This window comes from Botryllus schlosseri, chromosome 8 (assembly GCF_051294905.1).
Source record: "Botryllus schlosseri isolate E-star chromosome 8, Bs_hap1, whole genome shotgun sequence".
NCBI lineage: Eukaryota > Metazoa > Chordata > Ascidiacea > Stolidobranchia > Styelidae > Botryllus > Botryllus schlosseri.
Genome location: NC_137243.1, coordinates 14,851,530 through 14,864,088, shown reverse-complemented (window position 1 = coordinate 14,864,088; position 12,559 = coordinate 14,851,530). Strand labels below are relative to the sequence as shown.

Below are 12,559 nucleotides of genomic sequence, written 5' to 3'. Positions count from 1 at the left end.
TCAAGGGTTGGGTTGCACGACGGTCGTAGCGACAGGCGGAGACACGAGACCTTGCGGCATCGTGACAGCGCCGAGGGCACTGCCGGGCGCGGCTCCGCTCTTGACCAGAAATCTCTCAAGTTTGGCGATGATGTGCTTGCCGTATGTGAACTTGCGGAGTTGAGCGGTGTAGGGCCGTATCTTGGTGATGAGCATCTGAAACCAAACACAAATCCGTCAAAATGAGAATAAAGACGACACCATCCAGAGGGGGTCAGTAAAAAGTGCTTATAGTTTTACAAGTGAAATTGCCACGAGAACCATGCGAAATACACCCTGTATTGCGGAAATTGCAATTCAAAAAGTAGCAGCCGCCGATTGTCGGCTGAAGGTATGCGACATCCAACAAGTTTTCAGATCTTCAACTTTGAACTACCACTTGTAGTTTTGTCATGACATGGGAATAACCGGGATGCACGAGACCCCTCAATCAAATCAAATCTATCCTTATCCGGAGTATACAATTTAATATAGGCTTACCATATTTCGGAAATGAAAAAAGAGGACACATTTTCAGAAATGCAAAACTGGAGAAGAATTCTCAAAAACCGGTAAATTTTTCCCACTTCATGATCGGTTGACTTAGAAGAAAAAAAAAAAGGTCATCTCTTCCGCTCAGAGCTCAAAATCACGTTTTTCACTCCACATTGCCAGGTGGATGACCAAAAAAAAAAAAAAAAAGGTCTTCTTTTCGCTCAGAGCTGATATCACCACTTTTCCCTCCGAAATACCCGCCGGAGCTTCACTTCTGCGCTAATTTGCGGCATATCACTCGCAATTTCCTCTAAATCTGACCTAAATTTTCAAAAAAGAGGACAAAATCTCAAAAAAGAGAACAAAAGGGCGTCCTCCGAGGACACTTTCAAAAAAGTCAAAAAAGAGGACAAATCCTCTTAAAAGAGGACGTATGGTAAGCCTAATTTAATAGTATATACGTATCGAAATATTTTCAGCCGACACTCATCAGGGGTATCGTCAGCAACTAGTAGAGAATTGGAAAGAACACTGACATGTCTTAGGAACAACTGGCGAACGTGAGAGACATTCAACCAAATCTTAGTTTTGAAACTACACTACTGCAGCATGTGCTGGGAATTGCCACGTCATGTGCAACCGACCACAAATTTACACATACGTTTCGTTGAGCCGTCTCTGCGACGTCCACCATCTTTTGCACCACATAGTTGGCGTACTGGTCTTTCATCATGTGCAAGAGAGCCTCCGGCTCTTGACAGGCTTCCTCGATCAGAATCGCCCTTTCCATGCGCGAAGCGTGCGAGACGCACTTCTCGACGACATTGCTGCCGAAATAAAAGAGAACTAACGGCGCTGCCAAGGCTGGCCGCAACGATTTGAGTACTCGAATCTGAATCCAGTATCTATTTTCATGATTCGAGTCAAGCGAGTCAAACTTCCCGCTAATGAGAGTTAAATTATTTTGACAGTTTCTACACTTTTTTTACCACAGTCACTTTTGCCCAACCAAGAGAACGAAGACAGCTGTCAATTTAGTGTAAGCGCAGCAATACAAAACTGTCACGAAAACAAGAAACAGGTTTACACTGCTGCACTTTGTCCAAAATGACAAAAACACAACTTGCAGGGAGATAGCAATAATCCAGAAACCGACCACCCGTACCTCGCAAACTTATGCTGGCTCAGCTTGAAAACCTTTCCCGTGATACCGAGAACGATTTTGCTTTTGTTCTCCGGGCGGCCGTGCTCCAGAATGTGTTGTATGACGTAATTCCCGTATTGATCGCTGACAAGCGACTCGGCCTGAAAACAACACATTAGAATCTACAGAAACAAATCACCACCGAACCAACACACCTGATGCAGTTCTTCCAATATAGGCGCAGTCTGCTCCGGAGTACAATGCTCCAAAATTCTTTGCATCACCCTGCACCCGTAAGGATGCATGGACAGCTGTGTCACCTGCAGAGCAACAAAGATAAAGACAACCAAACCCCATCCACAGCAAGCCAAGATGCAACACCTGTCCCTTGAAAGCGTCGATGATGAATTGCAAATGAACGGGCAAGACACACTCGATACATTTCTGGACAACGTGGTTCCCGTTTTGGTCTTTGACGCATTTGATGAGATGCCCGTCCAGTTCTTTGACTATTTCCACCTGAAACCAGAAGTATAATCAAACCCAGCCCCAGATGTTTCACGCAGTCTGCTGCTACAGATCGCTATTCAGCCTCGGAAAGATAGCAAAAATCACAAAAGCTCATAAAGGACACAGTATCATCGTCACAGGCCACAAGTTCAGGTTACACGAACGGCTCTCAAACCTGGTCTTCTTGGGGTATGCATTCCAGAGCCTTCTGAATCACTCGACAACCGTACATTTGCAGCGCCAAAGGGAGCACGTGGCCCCTTATGCATTTCGCGAGAGATAATTTCTGCTCCTGCAACAAAATAAGGATGTCAACCCTGTGGCATGCAGCTTAAAACTATGTGATACTGCTACGCAGTGGGGGTTTCAGTAAGAGAGAGTTTTGACATCATAGAGTCAGAACTGAAGTATCATCATTAACCTGGAGAACCTATCAAACGATAAATCGTTGAAAACCACGTACCTGCGAGCCAAATTCGAAGAACTTCTGAATAACATAGTTCCCAAAAACATCAGTCATCAGCTGATAAGCGGCTCTCGCTATTTCGTTGAAAACCATCTGCTTTTCTTGCAGGGTGGCGCGTTCCAATTTCTGCTGGATGAACCTTTGGGAAGAAAAATCACATTATTACATACAGCCGGCAGTATCAGATACGCCAACGTTCACGAATCTTGCATCAGAACCGTAGTCGACAACATGGAAGTTCAGTAGTATCCATCGGTTGAAATACATCACTCGCATTCGCACGTATCTGACATTAGACTGAAGGAGCGCGTACCTCGAGCCGTGCTGGTCTCGTGAAAATTCAACAATGTGGCCCGACAGGTCTCGAAGTTGCGGATTCGGGAAACGGTTGTTCCTGAAGTCATCCAGTAGTCTGCTGCGTCCCGACATCTGCGACACGTCTTTGGTCGATATTGGCCTGAAGAAAGAAAACAAACTGTTCGAGTCTTTGTCATTTCCGTCACTAGAAGCCAAGTGCTACAATGACGGGGGGGGGGGATTTGATGTGTAATTGAAAATTCATAGATACATCAATATCATGGAATGAATAATTGAAGTCGAAATATCACTAACAACTGAAGGTGCTCTAAGCAACCATTTTTACTCGAGTACAAGTAAGGATTTTCAAGTACTTGAATATTCTATTATAGGCCTAGTTTTGACCACAACAACTAACCAAGAAGCAGTTTAAAATCAATCACTTGAGCAACCATTACAAATAGGCAAAAAAGTATAGAGAATTTTCAGTCAACTAAATAAGTGAGCATTCTCGGACCCAACAAATCTGGTAGGCAACACCAACGAGCACTTCAAAGAAGTCGACCTCTGCTGACACTGACAGCCTACCTGATCTTGGTGGGAGGGAACAGTGAACTCCCGGAATTGCCGAAGACATTGGCAGAACCGTACATGGACCCACTGCGGTATCTCGCTTCCGCTCCTGGGGCCGCGGAAAACATCCGGTGACCACCACCGCCTGAGAAAACACAGCACATGTATAGCACAGCCGATTTTCACAAAACCGAGCAAATCAAACTGTCGATCGCTTCAGTAACACGGATGAGTATACATAGACATTCGTTATCTCCTAAAAAAATATCACAAGCCAACATCGAAATCTTGCGAATCTACAAATTACAACTCACCAAAAAATCCACCGGGCGACGACAGAGGTGGCGGGCTCATGCTGTGGTGGCTGTGGGCAGATCCGACCATGCCCCCCAGTGGTCCAGGAGACGGTGATATCGCGCCTATCCCCATACCGCTGCCGGCCGGAGACATCCCAAACGTGCTGTAGAACTGCGACATGGGACCTCCGTAGGACGGATGTTTCGTAACGTCAGAGAAGGAGTCCCTTCTCTGCGGCGTGGAGCACTGACTGCCCATAGCTGCAACGAACTCGAGGTCAAAACTGAACGATCAACTCGCGAGATAAAACTGACCTCCAGCGATCGACCCCAAACTGCCAAATCCACCCATGTTACCAGGATTGTAACCGCTTGGCGGTACAGGAACCGGGGTACTGCCACCGCTCATACTGGGACTGGTGTACATCCCAGCATTTTGACCTTAAAACGGTTCAATTACAGACACGCCGCCAACGCATCTCTTACTGCAATAGTTAATATCAAGGGATAAATGTTGATTGAGCACCATGTCCGACTGTCCGTATGCGGCATTAATCAACAGAAAGTTAGGAGCAGTCAACAATCATTCTTGCGAAAGTAGATTTATAATAACATCCATCATCTTGATGAACTTCTCATGCGCCCTTATCACTTAGTTTTGAATTGATCTCTGTTCTTATTACCTTCATCGTGCCTATAACTCTTGAAAGTGGGCAAAGGGCATGCAATAAGTTTTTCGAGTTGAACTAACGCTATGATAAATATACTTTTGAAATAGAGCTATATTCAAGTTCCCCACCACAGATCAGTTAACATCATTCCTGAATCAACTACCGGTAGGCACTCACTTTGCGATCCGTTGAGAAACATCGGGGCAGGAATCCCAGGCGCCAGCAGATGGACCGGGGCCCTGTTCACAATGAGAGCCCCGCTCTGGTCGTAGTAAGCTGGAATCATCTGGTACCCAGAGCCGGACATGGCCATCGCCGGATTGACGCCCTGACCCGCAAACGCGGCAGCGTTAAACATATCCGGGTACACAGGGGGCGGCAAAGACGTCGGCGGGTCGCCTGGTTCAGACGTCACCGCCTGGACGGGTGGCGATTGCGATCTTGGTATCTGCGCATCGGTTTGAGATAGTCTGCCGCCCTGTACAAAAAGCAATGGGTAAATTCAATCCAAGTCTTTTGGAGATCATGCCATACAAACCTGGAGGCTGGTGGCAGGGGCAGCAGCTTGCTGCGATGAAGCCATGTGAGGCGCTATCATGGAAGGGTAGGCAACATTGGGCCAGCTCGGATAAGACGGGTATTGGGGCATGATAGGAAATTGACCTCCTCCAGTGGGATCGGGATACCCTGTCGGAGTAAGGAAACACGGTTATACCGGATTTGCGACCAGAGGCGGTCAGCAGCGAAGTACTAGCATTAACTATTTGGAGATTTCAAGCAGGTTTTGCTTATTTGCACCAATTACTTTTATGGAAATATGTTAAGAGTACTTCTACTTTTAGTTTAGGCAAAACTACAATTCCCACATTGGACCGATTCCATTGCTACCGATAACACCCCCCCTGACTACCTACACGTAGTGTATTTCATTATTGATGTATTATTGCGGGGCAAGCTCACAGCAGAGAGTGACAAAATATTCACAAACAGAAAGCAGAATATTTCGAGCACACTCTTGCAACGAAGCAAGTAAAATTTATCAAGATTGGCAAGGTGCATTCTCGTTTAGTGTTGATTTTTTATGTTGCCAGAGCCATGCATAGTGTGGTTCTATAGTTGAAATGCAAAGAAATTGAAGCAAAGATGTTAGAATGACGTGAAAAACTGCAATACATGAAAAGGTTCACAGTGCAGAACAGAGCAAGGTTTGTTTGGGAACGTGAACCTCTTAAATTTGAGGTTCACACACAGAACGCGAACCTCACGTTCACATCATCCCTACCGATAAGTCTTGAGACCTATCATGACACTCCTGTATGCGACCCTTCGATCAAATACTTTTTCAACTAGTGGTACTTTTCATAACCTTATACTCAATTTTCAGTGTCGAAGTAGTTTTGAAACTTCTTGGATATCGCCACTTACACTTATAAGTAGAAATATGCATAGTCACATCTACTCGACTTGTGTGACTTTTACAACCTCCGTTCAGTACTGGACAAATGAGATAAAAACTCACCACCCGCGTTAGCCGTTATGACGTAAGGGTTCGGCAAAAACATGCCAGGCATAGCCGCCAGTTGCTGCTGCTGCGCCAGAATGTATTGCTGCTGCATCGCCAGCTGCACGGCCAGCGACTGGAAACACACCGGGCTGTTACCTCGCCAAGCACGATACACAGGCAGCACACACTCACTTGTTGCTGGGCCGTATAATCGAGGTTCAGCTGACTCATCTGCTGTTGCAAGACTGCGTCGATCGGCTGTCCAGCCGGCACCTGACCCAACTCCGCGTCGACAGCACCAGGAAAGCTGGCAGCCTGCGAATGTTCGCTTGTCTGCCCGGGGTCTACCGCCGTAGCTGAATTTCCACCGCCTAAAACAGATGAATATTGAATATCGAATCATGCCATGAAAAACAGACAGTGCCATAATGTCGCAATTTAGAACACCCTTTGGAGTCTGGAGTAGGGGAAACGAGTTCTGACTGGAGTCCGAGTAAATTAAAATGCTCCGACTCGACAATTTCGAATAAGACCAAATTGTTCCTAAAACGTTGTCAAAACATTACAACTACAGAATTCATCAAGTTTTTCACACAGGCGAACGTTCACAAGCACTATCTAATTTTCATCTGTGAGCACAATTTGTCTTTGAAATCAAAATAATGGGTTGGTTTACTTGGCGATAATAACAAAACTGTAACGTATATCAGCTCAATTCCCATCTATGAGTCAAGTCGTGTAAAAATGGGTTGATTCACTTGGTAATAATTATGAGCTGATGAACTCGGTGTAATATTAGAAAAGTTGTAGTCGGAGTGCTGAGAAGTTGGTCGTATAGTGAACTACTCCACCATATTTCCACTACCAACATACCGTTCCCTGCCACCGCATCGGCTGCGTCTGTTTCCTTTGGAGATTCGGACTGGTTTACCACCGCAGATTCCTCGGCAGGGTTGGTGGTGGTAGTTACACTGCCAGTGTGCTGCGCCAGCATCGAACGCGGGGATATTCTACCGTTACGCGACAACTGCTGCTGGTTCCCAGAATGCCGATGAGCGGTTGATCTGTCTTCCTGTGGCGATCCGTCTCTGCTGCTAAACAACAACACATTCGACGTCAAATTCCAATTGTCTCGAGTAGAATCCTTGGCTTGACGACCTTCTACTCAACACTGAGTGACATATCCCTGATGGCATTGATAATGCGCTTAGTAGCTCAACAGGGCATACATTGTCAAAAGGCAGCAAGCGTATATACCAAGTACCAAAACGATGCAATCTCAAATTTTTCAGTAGCCAACAAGATAATGGTTGTGAAATGCAAGGAGCTAAAGGGGATCGTGCTTGTCCATATCGAGTAAAAAAACGACATGATCGAAACTGTGCAGAGCTAATTAAAAAATGGTAAGGGACATAGATTTGTCAAGCAGGACTGTGTAGCTCATTAACCAATCGATCAAACTACTACTTTACAATCATTCCAATCCAACAGATATCTGCCATGGTCACGTTTTAAACCGTTGGAATTCGGAAAGGATGAATGTCAACCTTGTGTCTGCTATGTTGTCGTAATGTGACTGTCTCCAAAGACGAACGAATGAAAGCCGCATGCTGAGGTTTTTCATTTTAGAATTTGATATTGTTAGGGTTATCTGAAGGTGTACTCCTGATTCTGAAAATGTATTCACCTGGTGTTCTCAGTATGTGTCTTTGCTTCACCATATGAGGACTGACCAGGCTGAGCACTGCTGCAGTTTCTATTTTCATGAACCATCCCAGGATTCTGGACAAAATTGTTCAAATCAAAACACTGAAAACCAATAATGAATATAAAATTCTTACAAAAACAGACGGATTCATCAAAGAAGAACCACTAGCCATATAGTCCACGAGATCGAATGACAGATTTCCACGTCCCTGAATGTTACTGGCGCTGGAGTCTGTTGCACTGAAACCACCTGAAGACACCACACACAGGATATTTGCTGCTACAACATCCTCATTATAAAAATTTACCCGCAGCCGCAGCAAGCAAGCTTGACGAAGTCAGTGGAATGTTCTGACTGGACCCAGGAGACTTTTCAGTTGGGCTGAGTTGCCCCCATGGTGCCCCGCCAGATTCTCGGCCCCACTGCTTCGTACCGAGCAATGACGCTCTATCGGAACCAGGATTCATTGCGGTGCTGCTCTCTAAATTCCATAATTTTGTCCCAGCGCCCTGCAATGAACACTTTATAAACATACATGTTTATGCTTTATTTAGGGCCCTGTGGATATAAAGCTGTATCAGCTGTACCAGCTGTATCACCCTGTGAATATAAAGCTGTACCAGCTGTATCACCCTGTGGATATAAAGCTGTATCAGCTGTATCACCCTGTCGATATAAAGCTGTATCACCCTGTGGATATAAAGCTGTATCAGCTATCAGCTGTATCACTCTACCTGTATGTAATCGGTGTCTTGTGTTCAAACAATTCTTGATTTTTTTAATATTACTTTTTTAATTACTTCAACTTGAGAATCATCCCTGCTCCCATATCATAGACAAACCGTACCGAGATTCACCCAGGTATCACTCTGCAATTAGTATCAGGTCTATACTATGTCTGGGATGCGCGAAATAGTATAGTAGGCTGTCACACATTTAGTGAGTCAGCTCTTCTCACCTACATGCGCGAAGAAAGAAAAATTTCTATATTTCATGATTGAGTCGGTCAATATATGATCGGGAATTGCATATAGATTGCTATCGATTTTTTTAACGTCTCTATGCTCAGTTGCTCACGTAATCTAATTTAGGCTACCGACCGGTAGAGCTGAATGAGGTGTGTTTGAAAAGGTAGGACCCCTCGAATAATAATTAATTAAACATCTCCGGGTGTGTATACCCGTTGGCAGGAACGAAACAGCACTTAGTCAGGCTCCCCAAAAAACCTTGAATCTTGGGCTCCTATAGGGTGATAAACTAGGCTTACTATATTTCGGAAATCTAAAAAGAGGACGCTTTTTCAGAAATTTGAGACTTGCAAAACCGGAGAAGAATTCTCAAAAATCGGTGCATTTTACCACTTTGTGATTGGTTGATTAAAAAAAAAGGTCAACTTTTCGCTCATAGCTCAAATCACCGTTTTTCACTCCGAAATACCCGCCGGAGCGTCACTTCTGTGCTAATTTACGGCATATCACTCACATTTTGCTCTAAATTTGACCTAAATCTTCAAAAGAGGACAAAAGGGCGTCCTCCGAGGACACTTTCAAAAAAGTCAAAAAAGAGGACAAATCTTCTTAAAAGAGGACGTATGGTAACCCTATGATAAACCGTCCCCCATCACCTTGTTCGCTTTTGCAACGAAATTATTGTTGTACTGTTTAGTGAGCCAGCGTTAAGCGCAAAAATTTTTACTAATTCATGATAAAATCGGCCTCCAAGATCGGAATACAGCTGATACAGCTTTATATCCACAGGGTGATACAGCTGATACAGCTTTATATCCACAGGGTGATACAGCTGATACAGCTTTATATCCACAGGGCCTTTATTTAGTCCTTACCAGATATGGCTCAATATACAGTAAGGCTACACATGTATCTTCAATATTGATTTATGTGCAATCAATTGCGAGTTACGGGAGAATTGCAGATGGGAGAATTGCAGGTTAATATCTCAACAAAATTATGAATGCTAACCAACCACCTTCCTTGCGCAAATCAACCTTGCTGTCTACATAAATACATTAGATTGGAACATTGTCAACACCACAATGAGAATACTGAAAATTACTATATATATATGCAAAATAACACATTAATTCCATTAACAAACAAAATCTAACACAGAAAGACCGGCTAACTACATAATATTGTATGAGTATCCATCTTACCGCAGTATTTCTCAGATTTAACGACTGCAATGGCAGTTGTCCATAAGTCGGAACTCCATCTGGCCACAATCCGCCTTGACCACCAGCCACATTGGCAGGCCTTTGCATTGTACAGTATTTACAAATGCCTGTCAAAATATTCGTAACTTAGATTGCAGCAACAGCTGACCAGACGACCAAAGCGACAGAGGTATTTTCAATCGTAGTCAACGCGTTTTGCAGTCGCGCGACTTGGAAATGATAATTATCGCCTATCTATAAGTAATCATTTCGCCGTATATGATAATGTAAGACACAAATATGATTGCTATCGATTGAGAATACACCTACCTGATACAATCCAGGCGTTCAAACGATGTCTTTAGATATACATAGATGCTAACACGCCATCATTCCCTGAGCCGTAGCTTCTCCAGTCAAGCTTGGAATTATGGGACGAGACCACGTGACATAGTCAATGGCGCACGACGATCACATGCACCAAGAGGTACAAAACCAATTTTCTGCTAAAACAGGCTTGGTGAGTAGCCTCGAAACACTTGCTGACTTCTTCTGCTACGGTGCATTACTGACTATACGCTTAGTTGGCGAGGCCCGATGAGCTTGACCTTTACCGATGAACTACAACACGGCCCAACTGCAACACTCTTCCACACGAGTAGTTCCACGCAAATGAGGTATGAGAAAAGAATTCCATGTAGGAATTTGGCGCGCGAAAAACGCGACACGCATCGCTTCCTATCTATTTCGTCTTGCCGCCAAACCTACCTATAATACTTCATTGTTAAGATTATAAAATGACAACGAATTGCATTATGACCTAACCATGTTGACGACCAATCCACAATTGTTCCCACAATTGAATCGCACTCCGATGAATGCTTGTTGCACGTCGCATCTCCAATCTCAATGTTTCAATTGCTATATCCCATAAATAGGATCAATTTTGCGAAACAATCAAGGAAATGACGAATGGTGAAGCAATCGCCTTAGTCTCGTTTGATTACAGTCGCTTGATGTCACGAACTAGTTATGCTATGGTCCTTCACAACGACGGTAGTAACACGGGTGCAACGGAGGGCAAACGATGGGGATATTGTACTCAACTTGGATTTCTCATTGGGCTCGCACTATGACACGGACGAAATACCGTAATTAATTGTTCTTTTCGAAAATCACACGATGAACACGTGGGTTAGTTGAGCGGGGGTGACGGCATGGAAATCCTCAACACGAAATCTTTTCGGTAGACTGATGAACGCTATAAGACTGTTTAGGGCAGGAGTGGCCGACCTGCAGCTGGAGAAGGAAATTAATGCGGCAACGGGACCACCCCGAAATAGATATCAAGGTCTGAAAATCGGCATTGTTTCGAATAATCGCTTAATACAATTCCCATTACCATGGTTAATTGGTCATTGTGTTGCAGCGCTCCGATTGTTCGGAACAATCGGCCTTGACGGCCATTTCGGAGTGGTTCGATAGCCATGCTCACATTTTGATTTGTGCTTTCGATTAAGACTAGTTCGATTAAATTTTAGCTCTCTGGTCGCCAGCTATAGGACTACCAATTACGCTATTTTTAGCCGGCTGTGTACAGTGAACATTGCACTGTGCAGCCTCATTCTGCCGCCCCCTTGGAGCCTGTCGGCCCTGGCGCAGACAGTGTTGCCAATTTAGCGATTTTGTCGCTAGATCTAGCGATTTTTTACTCGGTTTAGCGACAAAAATATCGATCTAGCGACTAGCGATAAATCTAGCGACTTTTTAAAAATATTTAGCGATATTCTAGCGATTTTTTTCAAAAATATTTGATATCAATTAGTTTTGAGCAGCAAACAGCATGCACGCACGTTCAGCGTTCACCATATCATATATACGCACCACAACCTCAGCACGCATCGCCGATCTGCATTCAGGTCGCGCTCGCGTGCAAGGACACTGGACAGGGACGTCAACTTGAATTTCCTGGTCATGGGAGCGAAGTTGGCCATAATTTTTCCAGCCATAATATCGCCAAATTCGCCGACCCAATGACACCCAATACATTACGAGTAACCACAATCATGCTCACTCTATGAAAATTGCTCTACAAGTTCCAATGTCCACGTCGGACAAAGATAGGGTTCCCAATTCCTCTAAAACTGAGATCGCGAGTTACAGGATTTAAGTGATAAAACTATTTTGCATCAGACTTTTGACACCTACACGCGTCTAGGGATTTCTAATTCTATATATCCCTGACGAGGCGTATCAGTATCAGTACCAGACATGGGGTGATTACTTCATGAATGTAATCGATTGCGATTATGATTACTTCTGAATGACGCGATTACGATTACGATTACGAGTACAGCAAAATCAGGAAGTATAGTCGATTATGATTACGATTACATTGGAAAAGTAATCACGATTACTCACGATTACATTTATTTTGCATCTTAGAAGCTATGTTGGAAGACAATATATGGATTGCGCTGAAAAGGCCTAATGAGATAACAAACTCCCTTTAAAAAAGATGCGTCATTTGTTTGTTACGTCATAATGTATCCATTGCCCATTTTCATAGACGTCAATTTATCGCGCCCAACGATTTGCATTCTTGCCAGGGCAATAACTGCCGCACCCCAAATTTCCCAATAGGGGAGAGAGCGAGCTCGAAGGGTACTCAAAAAGTATTTCGTAAGCCAACATAAGTTATAGA

General features: G+C 44.2%; 1 protein-coding gene across 1 annotated transcript; it reads right to left on the bottom strand.

Annotated features, from left to right (window-relative positions):
* LOC145444304 (pumilio homolog 1-like) lies at window positions 1-10,530 on the bottom strand. Its single transcript, XM_080322247.1, has 21 exons — window positions 10,186-10,530; window positions 9,856-9,983; window positions 7,990-8,191; window positions 7,816-7,931; window positions 7,662-7,756; window positions 6,848-7,068; window positions 6,167-6,345; window positions 5,990-6,107; window positions 5,009-5,157; window positions 4,648-4,948; window positions 4,115-4,240; window positions 3,818-4,060; window positions 3,519-3,648; window positions 2,947-3,090; window positions 2,631-2,772; window positions 2,343-2,459; window positions 2,039-2,176; window positions 1,873-1,977; window positions 1,679-1,818; window positions 1,169-1,340; window positions 1-195 (listed from the first exon to the last, which is right to left on the bottom strand). The coding sequence occupies exons 2-21, from the start codon at window positions 9,961-9,963 to the stop codon at window positions 1-3; spliced, it is 3,141 nt and encodes a 1,046-aa protein (XP_080178373.1). The 5' UTR covers window positions 9,964-9,983; window positions 10,186-10,530.
* Window positions 10,531-12,559: the final 2,029 nt, after the last annotated feature.

What these genes read in the sequence shown, in the direction of transcription:
- LOC145444304 (XM_080322247.1), bottom strand. Translation starts at nt 9,963, where the DNA reads ATGCAAAGGCCTGCCAATGTGGCTGGTGGTCAAGGCGGATTGTGGCCA. An exon ending in GTTTCTCAACGGATCGCAAA is followed by an intron (nt 4,241 to 4,647) that starts GTGAGTGCCTAC and finishes AACCGTTTTAAG; the next exon opens with GTCAAAATGCTGGGATGTAC. An exon ending in GCATACCCCAAGAAGACCAG is followed by an intron (nt 2,177 to 2,342) that starts GTTTGAGAGCCG and finishes TTCTGGTTTCAG; the next exon opens with GTGGAAATAGTCAAAGAACT.